Source organism: Zalophus californianus, chromosome 13 (assembly GCF_009762305.2).
Source record: "Zalophus californianus isolate mZalCal1 chromosome 13, mZalCal1.pri.v2, whole genome shotgun sequence".
NCBI classification, from domain to species: Eukaryota; Metazoa; Chordata; class Mammalia; order Carnivora; family Otariidae; genus Zalophus; species Zalophus californianus.
The window spans coordinates 64,776,622-64,802,392 of record NC_045607.1 but is presented as its reverse complement, the minus strand read 5'-3'; the positions used below and the strand labels follow the sequence as shown (position 1 = coordinate 64,802,392).

At 42.2% G+C, this 25,771-nt stretch overlaps 2 protein-coding genes across 5 annotated transcripts; one reads left to right on the top strand and one right to left on the bottom strand.

Moving 5' to 3' along the window:
- Window positions 1-3,715: 3,715 nt before the first annotated feature.
- On the top strand, window positions 3,716-4,042 carry LOC113934944 (60S ribosomal protein L22-like). The gene has a single exon (XM_035723776.1). It carries the CDS (start codon window positions 3,716-3,718, stop codon window positions 4,040-4,042), a length of 327 nt encoding a protein of 108 aa, XP_035579669.1.
- Window positions 4,043-19,962: 15,920 nt separating this feature from the next.
- CTSV (cathepsin V) lies at window positions 19,963-25,256 on the bottom strand. 4 transcript variants are annotated; one of them, XM_027616741.2, is made up of 8 exons: window positions 25,124-25,256; window positions 23,829-23,965; window positions 23,409-23,531; window positions 23,161-23,307; window positions 22,771-22,995; window positions 21,942-22,107; window positions 21,171-21,288; window positions 19,963-20,368 (listed from the first exon to the last, which is right to left on the bottom strand). In XM_027616741.2, the coding sequence occupies exons 2-8, from the start codon at window positions 23,952-23,954 to the stop codon at window positions 20,269-20,271; spliced, it is 1,005 nt and encodes a 334-aa protein (XP_027472542.1). In that variant the 5' UTR covers window positions 23,955-23,965; window positions 25,124-25,256; the 3' UTR covers window positions 19,963-20,268. The 4 variants fall into 4 exon arrangements, with proteins under 4 accessions (XP_027472542.1, XP_027472544.1, XP_027472543.1 ...); XM_027616743.2 differs by having other exon boundaries at window positions 24,954-25,218; XM_027616742.1 differs by having other exon boundaries at window positions 24,966-25,218.
- Between the last annotated feature and the right edge of the window lie 515 nt (window positions 25,257-25,771).

Genomic DNA, 25,771 nt, shown 5'->3' with positions numbered 1-25,771 from the left:
GCCCAGAAATAAACCTGTAATTATATGGTATGGTGAATTAATCTTCAACAAAGGAGACAAGAATATGCAATGGGAAAAGACAGTCTCTTCAACAAATAGCGTTGGGAAAACTGTACAGCTACATGCAAAAAATGAAACTGAACCACTTTCTTACACTGTACACAAAAATAAACTCAAAATGGATAAGGACCTAACTGTGAGACATGAAACCATAAAAATCTGAGAAGAGAGCAGAGGCAGTAATTTCTTTGACATTGGCAGTAACAACATATTTCTAGATATGTCTCCTGCGGCAAGGGAAATAAAAGCAAATATAAACTATTAGGACTACATCAAAACAAAAACCTGCACAATGAAGGAAAAAATCAACAAAACTAAAAGAAAACTTTTGAATGGGAGAAAAGACTTGCAAATGACATATCCCATATAGAGTTATATCCAAAATATATAAAAAACTTAAACAGCTCAACACCAAAAAACCCAAATAATCCAATTTAAAAATAGAGAGAAGACACGAATAGGCATTGCTCCAAAAAGACATCCAGATGGTCAATAGACACATGAAAAGATGCTCAACATCTCTCATTATTGGGGAAATGCTAATCAAAACCATAAGATACCACCTCACACCTGTCAGAATGGCTAAAATCAAAACACAAGAAATAACAAGTATTGGTGAAGATATGGAGGAAAAAGGTATCCTTATGCACTATTGGTGGGAATGGAAACTGGTGCAGCCACTGTGGAAACATTATGGAGGTTCCTCAAAAAATTAAAAATAGAGCTACCCTATGACCGAATAATTCCACTGGGTATTTACCCAAAGAATACAAAAATACTAATTTGAAAAGATACATACACTCCTATGTTTATTGCAGCATTATTTACAATAGCCAAGATATGGAAGCAGCCCAAGTGTGCATTGACTGTTGAATGGATAAAAAGATGTGTGTGTGTCTCTCTCTCATAGACGCACACACACACACAATGGAATATTATTCAGCCATGAAAAAGAATGAAATTTTGTCATTTGCAACAACATGGGTGGATCTAGAAAGTATAATGCTAAGTGAATTAAGTCAGTCAGAAAAAGACAATACCATATGATTTCTTTCATATGTGGAATTTAAGAAACAGCAAACAAAGAAAAAAGAGACAAACCAGAAAACAGATTTGTAACTATTGAGAACAAGCTGATGACTATCAGACAGGAGGTGAGTGGGGGGAAGGGTGAAATAGGAGAAGGGTTTAAGAGTACACCTTTCTCGATGAGCACTGAGTAATGTACAGAATTGTTGAATCACCATATTATACACCTGAAACTATTATAACACTGTATAATTATACTGGATTTAAAAAAAAAAGATGGGCAAAGTGGATTAACAAACCAACCTGATCCAACAATATGCTGTTTTACAAGAAACTCACTTCAAATACAAGGACATAGGTGTATTGGAAGTAAAAGGATAAAAACATTCATTTAAACAGGAGGGGTTCTATCAATATCAGATAAAGTGACTTCAGAGTAAAGATTATTACTGGAAACAGAGAGGGGCATTACATAATGATAAGAGGATCAATTCAGGAAGACATAATAGACCCAAATGTGTACACACCAACAACACAACCTCAAAATACATGAAGTGAACCCTACAGAGCTGAAAGGAGAAACATAAATTCATAATTATTGTTGGGGCCTTCAACACCCATCCTCAGCAATTGATTGAACTAGTAGAAATAAATTTTAAAAAATTGTATTCATTTTTTTCCCCAAGCAAAATAGATTGGATAATATGAAAACAAATAGGCAGTATATTTGTTAGAAATATCGTTAGCACACTCCTTCTTTTAGTACACCTCTATTGAGCAGGTGTGGAGGTGCTTAAGTTTACAGAACACATGCTTGGGTGTGGTCCAGAGCTTAAACCGTCATACCCTGTGTCTGCGGTGCAGCTGCCTTGCCTTCCTCTAGGTGCTGAGTCCACTTTTTGCTCTCAGAGACCATGCAGAAAAGACTTGTGTGGGGGAAGCACTGCTTGACAGCCTCAGTGATGCATGGAACCCACTAGCAAAACAAACTGCTATGACCCCCAGATCCCCTGAAATCCCTGGGGGCCATAGATGCTTCATTTCTTGTCCAGGATTGTTGCTGTCCAAAAAATCATGTGGTACTAGAAATCCCAGAAGCTTGTGATCCTCAAGAGGCCTTTCTAAGACTGGTCCAGAAAGTCACTCAAAGTTTGCAGCTAACTTGTGGTTCCTGAGTGCAGCCATGGGGCTTTGCAGGGGCCCACAAGGCATACCTGGTCAGCCAATTTGAAGACATCAACCTTCTTATTTAAAGCAGGAATTCTATGTAATCCACTTTATAGTCTTCTTTCTGAGTTACACCTTCACAGCAAGAAGCACTTCCCTTCACCCAAAACATACCATTCCTAGCTAGATACTCATCCTTCTCTGGATGATTACCATAACCCTTCTTATAATGTGGCTGCCAGCTCTGAACACAATATTCTAGACATGACATCATGAAGTAGACATTACCATCACTATCTTCATCTTTATCCTACCCTTAAATTCCATTATTGCAAACTTTGGGGGTACCCAAATCATGTTCTTAGTCATATCAAAATTATTGGTACCAATAAATTAATATATTCTAATGGTACTATTAAATCATTTCTCCTTCATCCTATAATTGTTATATATACACATATTCTTAAAATTTAACACATATACAATATTTAATCTCAACATAGAGCTTTATGTTTATGCACAATAAATTTCATTCTATTAGATTCAATCTGTCTAGGGTTTGGAAATCCTTTTCTCTTTTTTTCTTTTCAACATTGATTCTTTTATTCAGAGTATACACTTTCTATCCTTGGCATATGCCTACCTAGTGATGATGCCCTGGTTTTCCTGTGGAAGTATTGCTCTTCCAATAGCAATCCATTTGGTTTACTTGGGTGGACCACCCTCCATACCTTGATGAAGGCATGTGACCCAGACAGGGCCCAGTGACACCTTCTCCCAAGCCTGGTTTTAAAGAGTGCTTAAATAAGAAATCTGCTTGAGGAATTGTACTTAGCCATTTCTTTACCAAGGGATGAGCAGAAAAGAAAATAAACAAAGCAAGGAAAAAAAACTTTGAGCTTCCTTATCCTGACAGAAGTGGCAAATTCCAACTCATAGTTATAAAACGGGAGACTCTAAGACCCTAATCCTGAGTTTTGTTGGAGTCTGTTTTGTATCAGATGAAATTATGTAACACGAAGTACTTTGTAATTTTCCATAAATGCTATGTATTATATTATTGTTCTAGTTATTGTTTTGGGAAGCAGTTTCAGATTGGAGACATAAACTCTGGATCATGGAATGTTTGGTGACTAGGTGGCTCCTGCATGAAATTCTGAAGATGCTTCCTATTAAAAATGATAGGGCAGGGAGAACTACAGTCCATAAAAGACATTTAAGAAAAAACACCTTCACTCAGAATTAACTAAATAACAGCAAGAGCTTACTGGGGCCATATTGAAATGTTAGAATAATAAAAAGAGTAAGAACTATTTTAAATGTGAAACTCGTGTGTGTGTGTGTGTGTGTGTGTGTGTTGAGGGGTATAAGGTATGGATGACAGCAAGAAAAGGACCAAGTGAAAGGTTAAGAAGGGGTAATGGGGTGGAGGAACTTTTTTTCTGCCTCTGCTGCCGCTATGGCGCCTGTGAAAAAGCTTGTGGCGAAGGGGGGCAAAAAAAAGAGGCAAGTTCTGAAGTTTACCCTTGACTGCACCCACCTTGTAGAAGATGGAATCATGGATGCTGCCAATTTTGAGCGGTTTCTTCAAGAGAGAATCAAAGTGAATGGAAAAACTGGGAATCTCAGTGGAGGGGTTGTAACAATTGAAAGGAGCAAAAGCAAGATCACTGTAACTTCTGAGGTGCATTTTTCCAAAAGGTATTTGAAATATCACACCAAAAAATATTTGAAGAATAATCTCCGTGACTGGTTGAGTGTAGTTGCTAGCAGCAAAGAGAGTTAGGAGTCGCCTTACTTCCAGATTAACCAAGACGAGGAAGAGGAGGAAGATGAGGATTAAAACTCATTTATCTGGAATATTTTGTATGAGTTCTTAAATAAAACTTGGGAACCAAAAAAAAAAAAAAAGAATCAAGGAGAAAATTCCTGTGATGGTTAAATGTTATGTGTCAACTTGGTTAAGCTATGGTGCTCAGTGGTTTGGCCAAACACTGATTTAGATGTTGCTGTGAAGGTATTTTGTACATGTACTGAGTATATATAATCAGTTGACTTTGAGTAAAGCCGCGTGTACATCATAATGTGGGTACGTCTCATCTGATCAGTTGAAGGCCTTAAAAAGCAAAAACTGAGGTATCCTGGAGAAGGAATTCTGCCTGAATTTCCAGCCTGCCAGTTTGCCCTACACATTTTGAACTTTCCAGCCCCACAACTGCATAAACCAATTCCTCAAAAGGCAGATTTTGTTACTGACAGTGGTTCTAGAGGAAAAAAGATTTTAAGAATGAGTTTTTTCAATTGATTTCTGGAATTTGATTCTCTAATCTGATTAGATTTAAGGGCACTAATGACTCACTTCCAGTGATAAAGACAGTCCTTGGCATGATGTGGCAATAGATATATGTAAAAGATATTTTGCACTAGACAAAGTGGGAAAAGGAAAGGAGGAGCTCAGGGCTTCAAATTCTTGGGTCAAGTGCTGCATAAATGACCTGAAATTTTCTGCATCTGCTCTGAAAGAATTTCTTAACCACCTACAGCCATAGAGCTAAGATTTAGCTATAGAGGTAAGATAAAACCAAACCCAAAGTCTCATCCCTGCAAGTGGCTGAATTAAAATGCAAATCAAATTCCCAATCTCAAAGGATACAAGCTATTAAAATGAGGGCACTGATTGGGAAAGAAAGTCCTGAAATTTGGAATAGGGGTATATGGGCACATCCTAATGAATCTGGGGATTTTGAACCCCTAAATTCTGCTTGGTCTTCTTTGCTGGGAGAGCAGGTTAATCTGAGGTTAACCCTGCTTTGCTGAGAAATGCAGGCAACACCATCCCCTGTAATGGCCTCCCCAGATATAGTTTCCTTGTTAGGCATTGCTGATTCTCCTCAGGATCTGGCCCTACTAACCTTTGCCTCTAAACCTATAACTAGACAAGTCTATTTATGAAAAGTGAGGTACAAATTGTGACCCATGAGGTGGTACACTATATTCCAAAAGAACTGCCTGATTTTTCCAATTTATTCCAACATAAATATGGAAAATATGAGTAGGAATGGATATTAAGGGTGTGGGGTAATAGCAGAAGAAACACAAAATTAGATCAGACTAAATGTATTGATATGTAACCAAAGCAGAGATTCTGAATTCAAAATTGTAGCTAGGGGGTTAGAAAAGTCTCTAGTCTTTTGGTTGGTAGGTTGAAATACGGACCAAAAGGTCGTCTACTGTTAGAAGGTGGAGGAAAGACAGTAAAATATCCTTCAAACTGAGAAAGCACTTTGGGACCAAAAAATGAAGTAAACCACTCCATAGCATTTACACAGTTTTATTCAGGGTAAATTACTGATGGGAAGATCAGGCAGATGACCATCTAGGCACTGTGCAGCTCTTCTCTGCAAAGTCTGGACCTTAAGCCCCAGATTTTATAGAGTGAGGGGATGTGCAGAGGTCGCTTGTAGTGAGGTCAAAGAGTATAACATTTAACAGATCTCATGATGAACATCTGTGTGTAGATGGTGGGGGGAGGGGAAGAAACTATGTTATCTCTACTAATAATCTAAACAACTTTAGGGAGGATCAGCACAAACCTTCCTCCATTCTGGTCAGGGCATACATTAACCTCCCAGGGCCCTGGAACCTCCAAGCCCAGATGGAGATCATTGTGTGGACATGAGCAAGATGGAAGGCCGAAAATGGAGTCAGTGTTGTCAGAACTCCTATACTCCACCCCAACATCTTTATGGCCTGTACAATCTTTACATGCCATTCTTCTGTGATGACCCTAGAGCCAGATATCAAGAGGTGACTTGCATCCCTATGCCACAGCGGCAACATTCGTATACCTGTGAGACCAAAGGAAAAATAGAACTATGGTTTCCCAGTGACTGAGTAAAAAGGTCATTTCCCCAGACCCAACAGTCAGGGTGATTGTGAATTTTAATGTAAGTTGTGGCCCATGACAGGAAGACATTTCCTGCTGCAACAGAAAAGAACACCAGCAATTGCGAGGCTAGGGGCAATAAGACAAATGTTACACAGACAATAGATATGGCAAATCTTCATTTAGTAACCAAGTAGCAGTTTGGTCCCCTGGAGCCAGTGCCCTTGGCTTATGTATTTTCCCTGGGGGATGATACCATATATTTTGCCCCTTAATACTATCAGAGGTGTGTCTATATTGTACAGAGGTACCTCAGTTGGCACACACAGTAACAGCTCTACCTCGGTACCCAGCATCAGGGGGCAGAAGCAGATATTTGCCTGTGTGTTGGGCCCTGACCAATATAGAATGAGGGGTTAATAACAATACTGGATTTGAGCCCTTGGCCCCAAGGGATTAGGACACCAAGCCATGGGGAGTGGGGGAGGGGGGGTCAAAGGGTGGACTTCAAACCAATTTCCAATGAACTAAAGCCTCACCCGATGGGAGGTCTTGTAGCAAACACAAAATGAGTCCCTCCTCCAGCCTGGTAGGCCTCAGACCTCCTGATAATACCTGCTCCCCTAACACCCAAGCTGGGGGGGTGTTATTGGTTAGGTCTTCATATGCTGATGTCTGTCCTGCTGTGGGAATGGTGTCTGTCCTGCTGTGGCCTCTGTTAGTCTTCCAGATGTTCAGTGAGGGAGGCTTCCGGTAACAAAGTCTTTCATGTGCTTTTTACTAGTCCACTCACCCTCTCAATTAGGCCTTGAGCAGTGGGATTGGATGGCACGTGGAAAGTCTATAATATATCCTGGGCCTCTGCCCATTCTTGGACCTCATGCCTGGTAAAATGTGTTCCTTGATCACTATCTATCTGAGTCCACATTCCCTACATATTCTGTAGTTTTGTTAAGTCCTTATACTTGCTTGTACAAGTCCTAAGAAATTGACAAATACTTGTGCCCTTCTGATGTCAGCAGAGGACCTATGTAATCCATTTGCCAGCAAGAAGTAGGGCATGTAGTCTGTCTAATATGCCTCAAGGTATGGCGCAAAAGTCATCACCTAGGTGGTACTGGGGGCACTCCTTGTCAGCAGCTCATAGATCGGAATATTTTAAAGGCAAATGTAATCTCTTTACTATTTCCCAAGTAGTTTTGGGACCTCAGTGTCCCAATTTATCGTGCACCCATTCTGCTACATCAGAAGGGTCAGCATTTCCTCCAGCAAAAGGGCTTGTGCTTGGGCTAGAATGTCTGCTTCATGATTGCCTGGCAGTATGGATGGGGAGTATGCACACACATGCCATACTTGGACAGCTGCATTGAGTTTAGTACATATTTCCCAATTATCTGTCCATAGTTCTGCTCCCCACAAGAGTCTATTTAATACAGCCCAGATTTTTCTGTGCCATTGTGGCATCCATTCCACTCTGCCCAGTTGTCAGTGGCCACATCAATGAGCATGGGTTCATGCATTAGCACAATCCATACCACTCTCAGTCTGTGCACTGGACCACTTTGGGTTCCTTCTTCAAACCAAAGTACATCAGAATCCAGAACAGTAGAGGAAAGCCAAGTAGGGGCTTTCCTTTGCAACTGCCATAAGTGCACCATGTGTTGTTCACTGGAGGTGAGCCTACCCCTTCCTGTCCTTGGGGGAGGGGAGGCACAATGTCAATGACTTTGAAAGCTGGCTGGGTCAACCTAAGTGACCAGTCCTAGTAACGAGTGCAGTTCATGAGACAGCAGGCTGGTATTGTAAGTGCTCCTCTGTTATAGGGAAGTGTGGCATTTCTGAAAGGTGCTTACCTGGGCACAGGCACTCTTAGGTTTGCTAAACATGTAGTTAACCTGTACTCCTACTGACAGGGAAATCCATACTGTCACAGGCATGTGGCTGTCAGTCCTTCTGTCTGTTGCAGTGCAAGATAAATAGCTAATAGTTGTTTCTTTTTTTTTTTTTTAGATTTTATTTATTTATTTGACAGAGAGAGACAGCGAGACAGGGAACACAAGCAGGAGGAGTGGGAGAGGGAGAAGCAGACTCCCTGCTGAGCAAGGAGCCCAATGCGAGGCTTGATCCCAGGACCCTGGGATCATGACCTGAGCCGAAGGCAGATGCTTAACTACTGAGCCACCCAGGCACCCGGCTAATAGTTGTTTCTTGAGGGGACTATACCTAGTTTCTCCTCTCTTCCATAATTGAGACCAGAATCCTAATGGGATCCATGTCCCATTTTTCATTGCCACAGGCCGGAGCCAAACACTTTTGGATATGAACTCATAACTAATTCACAACTCCCGTCTGGCATCAATAGCCCCAGGGTCTGTGCTGGTTTTACTACCATTTTTGCCTTTAAAAAAGCCTCTTGTTGGTTAATACCCCAATCCCATCAACTTCCCTTCTTAAGCAAGGCATAGAAAGGTCTTAATGTGCTGGATGGGGAATAAAAGGTCTCCAGTAATCCAATAAACCAACAAAAACCTGTAATTCCTTTACTGGTTCAGGGATTGGAAGGGCTTGTATTTTATCAATGACTGCCTCTGGCATTACTTTTGTCTCACCCACCCAGATGATGCCCAGGATACTGATTGACCTGTCACTATTTACTTCCCATCTTTGTGACTTTAAATGTATCTGTATGATGCAGCTGCTTGAGACAGGGAGGGTATATCATCACAAGATAAAATCATCTATGTAATAATAATGCACCATCTCCTCTGGCAATATCCATTTTTCCAAATCTCTGTCTACCATCCTGTGACAAACTGTGGGACTATGGAGATACACTTGGGGCAATGCCTGGAAGGTCCATTGTCTCCTGTTCCATGTGAAGGTGACCTGGCCTTGGGATTCAAGTCCAGTAGAATGCTGGAAAGGGGATTAGATCAGTCTAGTACATAATGATCTGTCTTAATGGATGCCATGATTTTTTCTAAAAATAAGGCTATATTAGGCGCCATGGCATGGATGGGTGGAGTAACTTTATTGAGTTCCCTATAATCTATTTTCACTTACCAGGCCCCATTAGATTTCTTTACAGGCCAAACCAGACTACTGAATGGGCTTTGAGCTGGCCTGATTACCCCTGCCTTTTCTCATTAGATAATGGTGGTGGTAACCTCGTTATGCCAGGTAACTTATATTGTTTTATGCTTATTATTCTCCAGAGGAACCAGCAGCTGCATAGATTCCCAGTTTGCATGACCCATGAGGACAGGTTTCACTACTTGAATACACAACCTGAATTTGCCTGTAGTTGTAGTTAGATCCAGGTTCTGTAAAACATGTATGCCCAAAATATACTCAGGAATGGGGAAAATATGCACCAGAAAACAGCAGGGAGGGAGCTTGCCAATCTGTAGGTAGAAACTAGTTTGTCTGACCTTGATAATTTGTTTCCCATAACATCAATTGCTTTTATTTCTCCCTGAAATATTGAGGGGCTGCCATAGATAAGTGTTCATTCATCAACAGTGTCTATTAGAGCTAGTACAGTCTGTTAGTGTGAAACTAATTAAATGGTTAATTCAACATGGGGCCTCTGGTCATCCCCCTATTGTACTCACTAGATGACAACATTGGCTTAACCCCTAGTCTCTAATGGTAAGATATACCCATCCCCCAAATTCCTCTGTTAGCAGAGGGGCTCTCAGGAATACATCTCGCTTTTTTGAGCCTCCTTTCAAGTGAGTAAACTGCTTTCCCTTAGGCAACACCTTCCATAGGCTTAGCAAGACCCAATTGGATTGTTTGTCTATATTTCCTCTCAGGGTCCCAGGTAATACTAGATCTTGCCACAGTTATTTACTAAAGGTCTTGATGGGCCCTCTTTCTGACATTTTATTATTGGCAGGGTCCTTCATTTTTCTGTTTTGCAACTTATTTCCCCCATGCCTGATTCTTTTGGTTTCATGTAAGTCAGCCACCATAGTGGCTACTATAGCAATGGGTTGATTACCCGTCGGTGCAAGGACAGATACTAAAGTCCCATACCATGCCCCAGGGCTGGGTAAGATATGGTCTTTCACAAAGGAGGAAAATAATTCTTTGGTCTTCTAAAATGCGGAGTGTGGATGGCATGTTTCATTCTCAGTTCTCATGAAATTTCTTGTAGTTCTTCCATAGAGGTCCAGTGCAAGGAGGGGAGGCAACATCCCCTTCATTAGGCCAGGTCATCTTAATGGTAGAGTTTATATAATTAATCAAACTAGCTAAGCACTCACCCATGCCTGAGGCATACAACCTTTGTATTAAGGCAGGTTGAGTGACTGAGGACATTTTAGCATCTGAGACCCATCTAACGTATCATCTGCCCTAATATCCCACCATTGTAACACCCAAGCTGTTACCCCTTCTTGGCCCTTTTGCTTAAACGGCTTATTAGCTCTGATTCACTAGCAGAATAGCCCCTCAGTCATTTTCTGTCTTGTTGGAATTTATTCTCAGTTATCTCAAGGCTCATGAATGGCCTGGGTCTTTGTTTGAATCAAAAGGGTGTGACTGTAAAACATTTTCCTCCTCCATGACAATGTCCTCCTCATGAGAGTAGTCATTATTCCAGGGATCCTGTGCTTTAGGGTCCCAATTCTGTTGAGATATAACAGTTCTCACTTTAGCGTATGGTAGTCTGCACCCATGCATCTTTGCCATCTTATATGTCATAATTTCTAAGCATTCCTCCTGCTATTGGATTCCTTTGGACATAATATCCATATTAGAGAACATGTGGTCTGTACATCCTTTTCCAAAGTCAATGCTTCTCTAGTCTGTTCTAATTCTCTCCTTCTTTATAATTCTTTTTCCACAGTGTCTCATAATGTACTTAGCAATAGCCAACCTACTGCCATAATACCTTGTTCACTTTCCCTTCTCCATGTCCTTTTCCCTACCATTTTGGATAGGATATCTAATAATCCCTTGGGCCATTTCAGGGTATCCCTGTACTCATGCACTGCTCCAAAATGCTCAAAAAACCTAGCTGAATCTCCTCACATGGCAGTGGCTGGCCAGCTTCGGATTTCCCCACTGGCAATGGGATTTCCCTTATAAACAATGGGCTTTCTCCTGGCAGAGCCCCTTTATCCATGCTTGCTTTAGGTCTCTTGCTTGGCTCACCAACTGTTAGAAGATGGAGGAGGAATAGCAAAGTATCCTCCAAACTGAGAAGGCACTTTGAGACCAAAAAATGAAGCAAGCCATTCCATACCATTTACACACAGTTTTACTGATGTGGAGATTGGGTGAATGATAATCCAGATGCTACACAGCTATTCTCTGCAATGTCAGGATCTTAATCCACAGATTTACAGAACAAGAGGATGTGCAACGTCATCATGGGGTCAGAGTATTTAACATTTAACAGATCATCTGTGTACCAAAGTGTGGCAGGGGGAGAAATGATGATATCTTTTCATCTAAACACCTTTAAGGAAGATCAGAACAAACCTTCCTGCAATTTGGTCAGGGGACACATTAACCTCTAAGGGGCCTGGAACAAGTAGCCCCAAGGGAGATCATTGCAGGGACATGAACAAGATGGAGGGCCAAAGGTAGAATCAGTATTATCCGCACTCCTACACCTATACAAAATGTAGTTGAGATGCTTTGGTATATTGTAGAAGAAGGTATCCAAAGGCTTTGGGAGATTGAAATGGATTTGTCACGTAACACTGCTCACTCACCTCAGAAGGGTATAGAGGACACACCTTCCACTATGGCTGCAAGAAAAAAATTTGTGAGGGAAGTCCCAGTATCCTTGAAAAGCTCTGCGGTCACTCTTCCCTACAGATTAGAAATTACAGTGGAAACTGCTGCCACTGAGGTGGGATTTTTTTTTTTAATTAATTAATTTATTTGACAAAGAGATACACAGCAAGAGAGGGAACACAAGCAGGGGGAGTGGGAGAGGGAGAAGCAGACTTCCTGCAGAGCAGAGAGCCCGATGTGGGGCTCGATCCCAGGACCCTGGGATCATGACCTGAGCCAAAGGCAGACGCTTAACGACTGAGCCACCCAGGCGCCCCTGAACTGTGATTCTTAAACGCAATGGGGATAGGAGTCAAATGGTGGCACTTAATAGCCAAAGATAAGGAGGATGTAGAGGCTGATTTTAGGAAACACACTTGAACAGGGGAAACTTGAGCAAGGCAGAAGGGCCCACAGTGACCACCTAGCTGATGCAAATAGGCTCATTAAATGACCCATCTTGACATAGCCATAGGCCCTAACTAACCAATGAGCTACTTACAACTAGGCACTGGTAACAAAAAAGGGAAAATTCCATACATTCCCACACTTCCCCCCTCCACCCTATAGCCCCTACCACTGCCCTGTGGCAGTCTCTCCTTTGCTGTCCTGCCTGCTGTTCACATGCAGTGAATTCAATAAACTTCTATCTCCTTTGTTCTGCCTTGGGTGAATTCTTTCACCTCCACTGCCTCCAGCCCCCACCCAATTGGAACACACCATAGTGGACGTAGTTATTATAGTAGACAGCAGAGTCAGTGCAGCAGAGTTAGAATAGTCTGACTTGCAAAGACCTATGGCATTGGCTAGCTGACCATAATGTCCCTAGAAGAGAAGTAGAGAGGTTGTCTACTAAATTCTTATTTGGTCTATATAAGCAGAAGAGTTCTAGGTCAATTCAGTGGAAGTCTAACTTGAATTAAAAAAAAAAAGTTTCAGTCCCTCAATTAATTCTAAAACTTGAGACAGTTTACAGACCCCAAACCCTTAAATGAAAGGGAAACTGGGTCCCCACTATGCTGTTGAGTTTTATACTGTTTATACTCTTTTTACTGTTCATTTTTTCTCCCAGCCTTCTCCAAAGAGGTACATAGCCTTTTACCAAGGTGACCATGCATTGGAGAAAAGGATACAATTGGCCATTTTGTGAACTACTCAATATTGGCTCTGAACTGACACTAATTCTAGGAGATCCAAAACATCACTGTGGACCACAGATCAGAGTAGGTCCTTATGGCAGAACCTCAATGGAGTTTTTGCTCAGGTCCATCTCACAGTGGGTCCAGTATAGTGTTTCCTCCAGTTGCAGAATGGATAAATGGAATTGACATTCTCACAAACGGGCAGAATTCCCACATTGGCTCCCAGATCTGTAGAGTGAGAGCTATTATAGTAGGAAAGGCCAAGTAGAACTCACCAGAACTGCTTCTACCTAGCAAAATAGTAAACCAAACGCAGTGACACATTCCTGGAGGGATTGCAGAGATTAGTGGCACCATCAAGGACTTGAAGGATACAGGGATTATGATTTTCACCACCACATCCCCATTCAACTCATCTATTTGGCCTATGAAGAAAACACACGGATTTTGAGGAATGACAATGAATGATCATAAACTTAACCAGGTGGTGACTTCAACTGCAGCTGCTGTTCCAGATCTGGTCACAGAGCTTCCGCAAATTAACATATCCCCTACTAGCTGGTATGCAGTTATTGATCTGGGAAATGCTTTTTTTTCTTCACACCTATTAGTAAAGACCACAAGAAGCAGTTTGTTTTCAGCTGGCAAGGGCAATAATACACCTTCACTACCTTAGGGTTTTATCAACCCTCCAGCCATACGTCATAATTTAGTTCTCAGGAATTTTGATTACCTTTTCTTTCCACATCATATACTGGTCCATTACCTTGATGACTTAGGCTAAATGGAACTAGTGAGCAGGAAGTAGCAAGTACTCTAGACTCACTGGTCTTATTGATAAGATATCTGTATGTCAGAGGCTGGGAAATAAATCCTACAAAAATTTAGGGGCTTCCCATCTCAGTAAAATTTCTGGGTGTTCAGTGATGTTGAGCATGTCAAGATATACCTTCTAAGATGAAGGATAAATTATTGCATTTGGCCCCACCTAGAACCAAAAAAGAGGGACAATGCTTAGTGGGCTTCTTTGGATTTTGAAGGCAATATATTCCCCATTTGAGTATGCTACTTTGGTCCATTTACTGAGTAACCCAAAAAACTATTAGTTTTGAATGGGGCCCAGAATAAGAAAAGGCTCTGCAGCAGGCCCAGGCTACTGTGCAAGCTGCTCTGCTACTTGGGCTGTATGATCCAGCAGATCCAATGATACTTGAAGTGTCAGTAGCGGATAGAGATGTGGTTTCAAGCCACTGGCAGACCCCAAAAGGCAAATAATAAAGCAGACTAAGGATTTTGGAATGAAGTCATGATATCCTCTGCAGGTAACTACTCTCCTTTTGAAAAACAGCTTTTGGGGTGCCTGGGTGGCTCAGTCGGTTAAGCGCCTGCCTAAGGCTCAGGTCATGGTCCCAGGGTCCTGGGATGGAGTCCCACATCGGGCTCCCTGCTCAGCAGGGAGCCTGCTTCTCCCTCTCCCTCTGCTTGCCGCTCCCCCTGCTTGTGCTCTCACTCTCTCTCTCTCTAAAATAAATAAATAAAATCTTCAAAAAAAAAAAAAAGAAAAAGAAAAGAAACAGCTTTTAGCTTGGCTACTGGGTATTATCAGAGTATAAATGCTTAAAAACAGGCTGCCAAGTTCATGAGCTGGGTGTTATCTGATCCACCAAGCCATAAAGCCAAATGTGCATAGCAGCATTCCATCATCCAGTAGAAGTGGTATATATGAGACTGGGTCTGAGCAAGCCCTCAAGGCACAAGTTACATTAGGAAGTGGCCCAAATGCTCACAGCCCCCACTCTTACCTTCTTTCTCCCAGCCTCCACCTATGGCCTCACAGGGAGTTCTCTAAAATCAGTTGATTGAGGAAGAGAAAACTTGGGACTGGTTTACAGATGGTTCTACATGATATGCAGGCACTAACTGAAGTGGACAACTGCAGCACTCTGACCCCTTTCTGGGGTATCCCTGAAGGACAGTGGTGAAGGGAAATCCTCCCAGTGAGCAGAATGTTGAGTATCTGGTTGTTCATTTTGCTTGAAAGGAAAAATGGCCAGACATGCGATTATATACCAATTCATGAGCTGTGGCCATGGTTTGACTGGATTGTCAGGTACTTTGAAGAATCATGATTAGAAAATTGCTGACAAAGAGGTCTGGAGAAGGGGCATCTGGGTGGCTCAGTTGGTTAAGCGTCTGCCTTCGGCTCAGGTCATGATCCCAGAGTCCTGGGACTGAGCCCCACATCGGGCTCCCTGCTCAGTGGGGAGTCTGCTTCTCCCTCTGCCCCCACCTTGCTCTTGTGCTCCCTCTCACTCTCTCTCAAATAAATAAATAAACAATCTTAAAAAGAAAAAAAGAGGTCTGGAGAAGAGGTATGTGGATAGAGCTCTCTGAATTGGCAAAAAGCATGACTATATTTTTGTTCCATGTAAATGCTCACCAAGGGGTAACCTCAGTAAATCCAGTGGATAGAATGACCTGTTCTGTTGCTACCAGTCAGCTTCTTTTCCCAGCTGCAGCTCTCACTGCCAATGAAGTCATGAACAAAGTGGCTATGGTGACAGATGGAGATTATGCATGGGCTCAGCAATATGAGAATGTAAGCTCCCAAAGGGAGGGACTGTGACTATTTCCTTTGCTGTTGTGTCCCCAGAGCCGACAGCACTGTTGAATGAGTAAATACATGAATTACAAAAGTTTTAAAAATATAGTACTGAGAAATGAGACCATGGAACAGCTCTTGGTAATAGTTTATTAACTCATTTCAAAAGAGTGATGATCATGAACATTTGTGAAATTCTGTATTTAAAGTTAAGTGGTGGTGGGGCGCCTGGGTGGCTCAGATGGTTAAGCATCTGCCTTCGGCTCAGGTCACGATCCTGGGGTCCTGGGATCGAGTCCCACATCGGGCTCCCTGCTCCTTGGGAGCCTGTTTCTCCCTCTGCTTCTCTCTCTCTCTCTCTCCCCCTCTGGCTCTCATGAATAAACAAATAAAATCTTAAAAAAAAAAAATAAATAAATAAATAAATAAAGTTGAGTGGTGGGAGATGCACACACATATTTGTATATTACTAAGATTTGCTTTTTAAACTCCCAGAAGTTTTTTAGATTTTTATATCAGTCAAAAGGTAACTGAGTTTAAGAAACATCACCAATTTAAAATTTTATAGACAAAACATAAATGTGGTTTTATCACTGTACCTTTCATCAATTAAAAATCACTAACAGAGGGGCACCCGGGTGGCTCAGTCAGTTAACCATCTGCATTCTGCTCAGGTCATGATCCCAGAGTCCTGGGATTGAGTCCCACATCAGGGTCCCTGCCCAGCAGAGAGCCTGCTTCTCTCTCTCCCTCTGCTGCTCTCCCCTGCTTGTGCTTTCTTGGGCTTTTCTGTCAAATAAATAAAATCTTAAAAAAAAAAAAAGTGACTAACAGAAACAGGGCAGTCTATACTTGCTTAAGATTTTGTAAATATGGGTGCCTGGGTGGCTCAGATGCTTAAGTGTCTGCCTTCCACTCAGGTCATTATCCCAGGGTCCTGGGATCGAGTCCTGCATCAGGCTCCCTGCTCCTTGGGGAGCATGCTTCTCTCTCTGCCTCTCTCTCTCATGAATAAATAAAATCTTAAAAAAAAAGATTTTGTAAATATACTTTGGAGATGGTGATGGAATTATGTGCACCAAATGGCAATTTCTTTTTTTTTTTTTTTTTTTTTTTTAAAGATTTTATTTATTTATTAGAGAGAGAGAATGAGAGATAGAGAGCATGAGAGGGAAGAGGGTCAGAGGGAGAAGCAGACTCCCCGCCAAGCAGGGAGCCCGATGTGGGACTCGATCCCGGGACTCCAGGATCATGACCTGAGCCGAAGGCAGTCGCTTAACCAACTGAGCCACCCAGGCGCCCACCAAATGGCAATTTCTTAATTACAGTCGTTTCCCCTTCTCTGTGGGTAATACATTCCCAGACCTCCAGTGGATGCCTGAAACTGCAGATAGTACCAAACCCTCTATATGCGTTTGACCCTTGAACAACACAGATTTGAACTGTGTAGGCCCACTTCTTTTTTTTATACAGTATAGTTTTAACCAGTTAAACATAAAGCTACTCCCACATGCTTCTACACAAGAGGTTACAAACCCTTTTCTTAATGAAAATGTCACTTGAAAGACATATTATACAAAGTGTAGTTTCAGTTAAGTTAAGCACAATTGTATTCCAATGTTTTTTTTAAAGATTTAGAGAGAACACGAGCTGAAGGAGGGAAAGAATCCTCAAGCAGACTCCCTGCTGAGTGGGGACCCTATCATGACCTGAGCTGAGACCAAGAGTAAGCTGCCCAACCGAGCCGCCCAGGCACCCCTCCAATATACTTCTACATAAGTTTACATAGACTTATATCTCAAAGATTTTATTTGAAAGTTATATACAGTGTAGTACCAATGGTTTAAGCATATGGCTTATCTCATATGTGTAGGCCCACTTATATGTGGATTCTTTTACAGTAGTGTAAATGCATTTTCCTTATGATTTTAACATTCTTATTGTAAAGATAAAGAATATGCATAATATACAAAATGTGTTGTGTTATCGGTAGTTTCTGGTCAACAGTAGGCTATTAAGATTTTGGAGAATAAAGTTATACAGAATTTCAACTGCATAAGGTAAGGGTGGGGTTGGCACCCCTAAACCCCACATTATTCAAAGTTCAATTGTACTGTTTTTTCCTATATATACATATTTATGATATAAATTTGTAAATGAGGTACAGGACAAGATTAACACTAAAATAGAATGGTTATAATATACTATAGGGGAGCCTGGGTGGTTCACTTGGTTGTGTCTGACTCGTGGTTTTGGCTCAGGTCATGATCCCATGGGTTGTGAGTTCAAGCCCCAAGTCGGGCTCCATGCTCAGAGGGGAGTCTGCTTGAAGAATCTCTACCTTTGCCCCTCCTTCCACTCTCTCTCAAAATGAATAAATCTTTAAAAATGTACTATAATAACGTTATGTGAACGTGGCCTCTCAAATTCTTATTATACTCATCCTTCTTGTGATGTAGGATATGGTATACCCATGTGATGAGATGAAGTAGGGTGAAGGACATTGTGATACAGCATTAGGCTACTGACCTTCTGGTCACTTGTCAAAAGGATCATTTGCTTCTGCACTGCTGTTGCCTGAAACCATGGAAAAGTGAAAACAGTGGGGGGTAGGGGGGATGCTCTACTGTACTGAGTACCCTGAGCACTTTTCCTCCTCTAATAACACACCCGTGTCATAGCTACAAACCCACATTAGGCCAAACCCTCCCTCATAATTTGCCAAATTTTCTCACTTTTCCTTATTTCCTTTGGAATATAACTAGGATAAGGAATCATTTGGATGTCTGAACTATAGGAAATACTGGTAGTCTGTTCTTCAGATTAGATTTTTATAGTGATAAAATTTGTTTCCAGCTCTCTTTTATTTCAAAGTCTATTGGCTCCTTTGAAATTCTTTTAGATGATAGATGTGGTTTGGTACTTTTCGTAAACTTAAAATACAAGGTCTTTGGAAGTTACAAAAACATCAAATAGTTTATAAACATCTGAGGGGTCCTCTGCTTTGACAGACTTGAAACTTTTTTAAAGAAAAAGCCATCACACTCTCCTTCAGTTTAGCAACCAGATGTCTCCTTAGTCTTGAGTTGTTTCAGTATTCCGTGGACAGCATTCTGTTAACCCATTGTTGCAAGATGAAGGAATCCTTTCTCAAAGAAAACTTGTGTGGTAGATTGTATTTTCCCCAAAATGGCAATGGACAAAGGTTACTGAAGGTTTGGGGGATAGAAGGTTCCAGTTGTCCTCCATCTCTCATTCCCTTCATAATGGATTATGGCTGGATTAAATATTTCAGTTTATTTGCTGTATTTTCTTTTTATAAGGATGAAATTTTTAAACACATATATACATGCTTCTTTAGCTTGCAGAATGTATACTTTTACATTTTTCCCCCTACTAGAAAAGATGTCTTCTACAGAAAAGGTTTAAGAAAATAATCATCCATAATCCACCCAAAAGTTGGCATATTTCCTTTCCATCGTTTCAATATACAAAAATATCGTCTTATTTGTATTTACTGCCTATACAACCATATGCTTAGGCTGTTTTGTTCCAAGTTTATTTTTAATTCCGAGATTAGGCAGCTAAGCCCAAGTTTGGCCTAGTGATCACTCATCCATCTTCCCAGGCTGGGGGACTATTTTTGTAGCCCACGTTCATCTCTTACGGATCTTTTAACACATTTTTCCAGTTCTTACCAAGGATCTGAGACTTGTTCATCACAGCCATTAAATTTACTTTTGCTAACACTAGGTAACAAATGAAGCTTTTCCTAGAAGAGTTATGTGGAAAGCCATCGAAGACTTGACAGAACAAAGACAAAACAGATTTGGTAATCCAGAATCTGGTCCTTATTCAACTGCAAAGTAGTCACATGGTCTTCACCAGCAATTCAGAGATAGCTTCAGTACCTGGCCCTGAGATTTTATCCCATAACCTTATTAGATTTTAACCATCTTGAGTCAAGAGGATCTCCTTTTCTAGTATCTAAAACCTAAGAATCTGTATGTCTATTCACTTTTCTAAAGAGTGAATCGTTAAACTATTAACTTTATTGAAACACTTTACCTTTGTCCTCCCAGACTGTCATATTTTGCCAGATTCAAGGGTTGGGTCAACACAGCCAATGAACAGCTGACATAAAATCTGCGTATTTATAACTAGAAGTTCCTGAGGGCCACCCAGTGTCCTCCTAATGTACCATTGGCATATACAGTTATGTCTTTATAACCCAGTTATATTTCCCGACTACACAAAAAGTTAATGCACTGAAAACAGAGAAGTTCCACCTCTACATACTGAATTAAACTTTATTTTAAAAGGTAAAGTTTTATATATCCTTTGAAAAAAATGAAAATTCAAGTCTTAGAATTAAGTAATGAGTTGTCAACATTATAAAGCTATTTAAAACAGTAATTAAAGTAGTGGTAATGCTGTACCCTTATAAAAATGTCACAGAATTCAAATCACAACTCGGATCCTCAATGATTCAAGTGTCTTATCTTACACAATAAGGATTTGGTCAGTTTTAAGATAAAATTCCTCCAGATATGCTGTCCCCAAGTCCTCTTATCTTCTGGTCCATCAGCTCACACAGTGGGATAGCTCGCTGCTGTGGCAATTCCACAGTGGTTGTCCTGGTCTTTGGCCATTTTTACATAGCCATTACAGCCCCATTCTGGCCCCCAACTGAAAGAAGAGCATATTTTGTTTTATACAAAGAATCAAGTACACATTAGCTTCATTAATAATAATAGCTAATACTTAAGATAGGACTTCCCACTTATCAGGCACTATTCTAAGTGCTCTTACTTATAAATATATTAATTCCCATGAGTCCTTAACTTTTTAAGATAGGAAACTGAGGCACAGCTAGGATTCCAATGTACCAGTCTGTTTCTACAGGCTATCTTATACCTCATCTCAAAGAACTTGAGTGGTGAAAACTGATCCTGACAACGCGCAAAGCCTCGGAGAGTTGGGAAATAGCATAAGACAGCAGGGCCACAAATGCTAACAGGAAGGATGCACAGAGCCCACTGGACTCTTGGAAAATCTTTCCAACTTAAAGAGTCAGCAGTTATTTGTGCTCAGTCTACCTTGTTGAGAAACTGGACACAGAAAAAAGAAACCAGCCCTTAACCCTATAAGGGTGCAAAATCCTTTATCTGAAACTCTTTAGGGCCAGATGTATTTCTGAATAAAAAATAAAAAAAATTCAGAATTTAGAATTGCAATGTTACAAATACATAATAATTCCAACAAGCTTGCTACAGAATCTTGTAATCAAACATCAGTACATTAAAAAAAAACAAAAAAAGAACACATCAGCATGTTTTATCTTTATAAAAGTATCAGAGTGTTCACTCTTAAGTGGGAGAAAGACTTTTGGGATTTCAAAGTTGAGCTTTTTTGGGCCTGAAATCAAATACTGATTCCAAACAAGCACGCCCTTTTCAATTTAATATATGTAACATTTGGAGTTTGATACCTGTTCTTGACAATCCAAAATTTATTGTTATTTGAATCTGTTCCTTCATAGCCATAGCCAACCACCAGAACACCATGATCGAGGTCTTTGCTACTGCACTCTGGGTCAAAATAAATGCCTAGGAGAGTAAAATTCAATGTCAGGGTAAGGAGTTCCAAGTGACATGACAGTAAGTCACCCTCTCTACCACAGGTAAGAGAGACATCTCAAAATTCAATTAAATGTCATCAACAAATTCCAAATAATGCTTAAATATTTATCAAAAAATTGTCATAGCTCATAAAAAGGAAAAGTCAAACTTAACTCACGAGCAATGAACAAAATTAAATCCAAGATATTTTCTACTTGAAAAAAACACAAAGATTTCCAATAATAATATCTAGTTTCCAAAGCTAAGGTGATTTAGCCACTCCTATTATTTGGCATAATCCTTTCTATTCCTAAAAGGAAACAGCACAAAACAAAGTTAACACTTGAGCCACAGGGTTCTTTGTAGTTCTATAGTAAACATTTTTGGGAAAAAAGGTCCAACAACTGGACAGTAGTTACGTCAATTAGTTGTATTTACAAAATTACAAAGTCATTTAAAACTATTTAGGAAGAGTTTGTCATGAGAAAATGCCTAAAGTATGTCAAATGGAAACATCACTATATTAAATGCACACTCAAAATTCTACAGTTTTTGAAAGCAGGACTCCAAAAAGTCAATCATGGTGGTAGTTTTCCAATTTTGCCTGCCTGAATCTCTACAATAAAAATATAAACACCTACCTGATTTATAGAACTGGAACGACTGATGGCCTGCATCAATAGCAACAGAGATGGGTCCTACAGTTGCCACTGCCTTCATAAGGGCCTTCTCCCGTTGAGGGATGTCCACGAAGCCCGTGTCATTGGCGGCAGAACATTCAGGCCTGTAGTTACAGGTATCTGTGTCCTTTTAAAGGTAAATGGGAAAGAAACTTGATCACTACCATCCAGCTCCTGGGGAACATGAGTTCTAGGACCTCAAGACTCGGCAATTTGCCGCTTAATTTTCCAAGTCAACTTTGTTGTAAGGCAACAGCAGAATGCTACCGGTTGATTGGAAATTGAAAAATCAGTAGATGTTTCTTCAGTGAAACCCAAGTCTACTTGTCCATAAGAAATTTTTCACTATGGGACACCTGGGTGGCTCAGTCCATTAAGCGTCTGCCTTCGGCTCGGGTCATGATCCCGGGGTCCTGGGATCGAGTCCCACCATCGGGTTCCTTGCTCAGCGGGAGCCTGCTTCTCCCTCTCCCACTCCCCCTGCTTGTGTGTGCTCTCTCTCTCTCTCCGATAAATAAAATCATAAAAAAAAAAAAAATTTTTTTTCACTATGGAGAAATTTGCATTATGTCCAGAATGGCATATTAAAGTCTCCAAGTTACACAGAAGTAAGAACAGCTATATGCTAACCATCTATTCAGAGAACCTGTGCAAAAGGCTGACAATTTATAATGGCACTTCTGTCAGTTTGCATCTAAAATGTGAATGCTGAATAAAGTGCCTGTTATCTTTGGTTCAGTTCAACTTTCAGAAGCGGGGCTGGAATACCAAGATGAGGAGCTCCACTCACCCTGGCAAGATAGGGGTAGGATTCCTCCGAGTCCAGGCCTCTGTTGTCCTCCACGTACTGGAAGGCATAATCCATCAGGCCACCACTGCAGCCCTCGTTGCCTTGAGACCGAGAGCAGTCCACCAGGTTCTGCTCACTCAGTGACACGAGTTTGCCAGTTTTCCGGAACATCTGTCCTTCGAGGGCACCCGTTGCACTAAAAGCCCAACAAGAACCACATTGACCCTGAAAGTAAAAAAGGTATCAGTTTACAAGACAACAAAAGCCCACATACTTGAATATTCTTAAAACAAAAAAGCAAACTGATGTCACTCGACAGTCTACCAAATCAAGGACACTAATTCCTTTTGGATTTACTCTTAGAAGGAGATCTGCTAAATATTATCATACCTGATTCTTCACAGGAGTTACATAGCCTTTCAGAGTCCAGTCCACAGATTTGGGGATCTCAGCAAAGAGAGGTTCTTGGAACACTTTCCCTTTCCTGTGTTTCTGGTTTCGAAAGCCATTCATCACCTGCCTGAATTCTTCATTGGTCTTAAGGAAAAGTAAGTAAAATGTTGAAAAAAACCAAGAGGTTGTTCTGCTAAAGTACAGAGAGAAAGCACAAAAAGTTCAGCAATCCATGCCACACTCACCATGTCACCAAAGGCATTCATTGCCATTGTGAAGCCATGTTTCCCTTGGCTATATTCCCGATTATGCAGTTCAATCATTTTCATATTCTTCTCCCACACTGCTCTCCTCCATCCTTCTTCATTCTAGAGGCAAATATATAACTTACATTTACTTCTACTTAAAACTGAGCCCACCCTCACCAAGTGGATTTGCAGACAGATAGGGAGAAAAACCAGAGCCAGGGATGGCTTTATATTTCTGTTGGAGCTGTTCAACAACCATACAACAAGGAATTATGCCCATATTGTATTCAGTAATGGGTGCCACGAAGTTTTGCCTCGGTAAAAGCTGACCTCTAGATGCAACTCTCTACCTATAAACTCCCAACAGCAAGGGCCTTTCTCTTGGGCTCTCTCTGGACAGTTTCATAGGTTACCAACCATGCCATATAATCTCCTGTGTGCCGCCTTCCACTGGGACCAGTGTGCATCTAGGTTCTGATCGAGTTTTGGAGCTGCTGCGGCTATTCCCAAACAAAGGGCAGCCAGGAAGAGTGAAGGATTCATACTTCAAAAACCTAGGAAGGAAAATGAATATTCAATGAGACCGATCCTTTAAAAAAGCCATCCTATTTTGTCCTGAGATGTTGTGGAGTAAAAACACTTAAATCATCTTCCCAAATATTTACAGGTCTGTGAAAAAGGCTATGCATGTGGCTGGAGAAAAGAGGCCAAGGACTTAAACAGTGGAGGTAGTAGGATTCAGCCATCAACTGAAAAACAGGCTGACAAGTGCTGTAGGAATTGAAACTGACTTCATTGTAACATAACAGTGCAATGACAACTTAGGTTTTGATAGGGGTCTCAGAATCTTAAGGCAACTAAAACTGTTGGTCCAAGTTATTTACTGAAAATACCGAGGTGACCCAGGAAATCTTAGTTATAAGACACCTGAATCCAAGTAGGGGCAGGGACCCCCCCAGGACTTAAGGTAGCCACCTCACACTTTTCTTCTAGACTAATGTACAGCATGCCGTGAGAGAAGCCTTCGAACCTCCGGTCCTTGTTTCTGAAAGGCCTTCCCAGAAGTTGGGCAGGAGTGCACCCAGTGCTCCGCTGTCCCCACATTTGGCTTCTGCCGCCAACACTCCCATTCACTCCCTCAAATCGAAGACGTGGTCACGAGGCACGAGGGAGTCCCGAGCCCCCAGTTCCCGACCCGGACAGGGCCAGGCTCTGCCGGGGCTCAGAGCACGGTCCCAGGCGGGGCCAACAGCGGCGCGGCAGGCGGGGCCGGGCCGGGGGGCTCTCCACCCCGCTCGCCGCCCTCAGCTTCCAGAGGATGTTGTTGATGGACGGCCGCGCAAGGAGTGCCGGGCCCCGCAGCCAGTACGTAGGTCAGGCTGCCGTGTACCTTCTTAGCCAGGCCGGGTCCCGCGGCGGCCCAGTTACCGGACCTGTGCCCGCCACGGCCCAGAGGCGGGCCGGTTCCTGCACAGCCTAGGACCTCCCGGTGGTCTCAGCGCCGCCCTGCGTTCCCCAAACCGTCCTCCCCCGACTTCCCACCTCAAGGCTTACAGGATCCAAGCGGCGCCGACTCAGCCTCATCAACTCCAGGCAAGCAGATGCTCTTATTCCCGCGGGTCGCACCCGCCCCTCGCCCGAGCCCCGGGGTGGATCCCCTCCTTTAGTCCCTGTCCCCGAGGCGCTGGGGGTCCCCAGACTGAGACGCTGACCTGCGGCGTCCACAGCTGCGCAGGCGCACTCCACAGACGCACGCAGCCCTTCCCAGATCGCCGAAGCCTGGGATTGTGGCCCAGTTGCTCCTGACTCAGCCTTTAAGGTCTCTGGAATTCTGCCCGCTCGGCCCCGCCCTTACCGCCTGCCCGCGCGGCGATTGGCTGCGCCGGCCTGTGGGCAGGGCCTCCAGGCGTGGGACTCCCAGCGCGTGACGCGGCTCGGTCTTAACTTGTCCCAGGGCAGCTAGGGCCTGCTTCAGTGGGCGCGGGGATAGCGCTGAGGGGGGCAAGGCGGCGGGGCACGGAGCCAACCTGGGGACCCAGATCGAGTCATTACCCCGAATTCAGGAGATCGGCGGGTGGTTCGCGAAAGGAAGCTTACAGGGAGCCCCAAATGGGTTTTCAGCATCGCTCTACTTGTCCTTTAGTTCTGGAGTTTTGGGTTAAAATCTCCCGTAGGTTTGAGAACAATATAGTCTAGTGGTTCCTGTTTATTCCAGGCAAAGGTGGGGCGGGTGGAGGATGCAGGATGGGATCCCTCTGGGTTTGGGAAGAATCTGGAGTGGACTGGAAATCCCCCAAATACGGGACGCGATGGGCAAGACCCAAATCCTTGGAAAGGGGACAGACTGAATGGGTGTACAG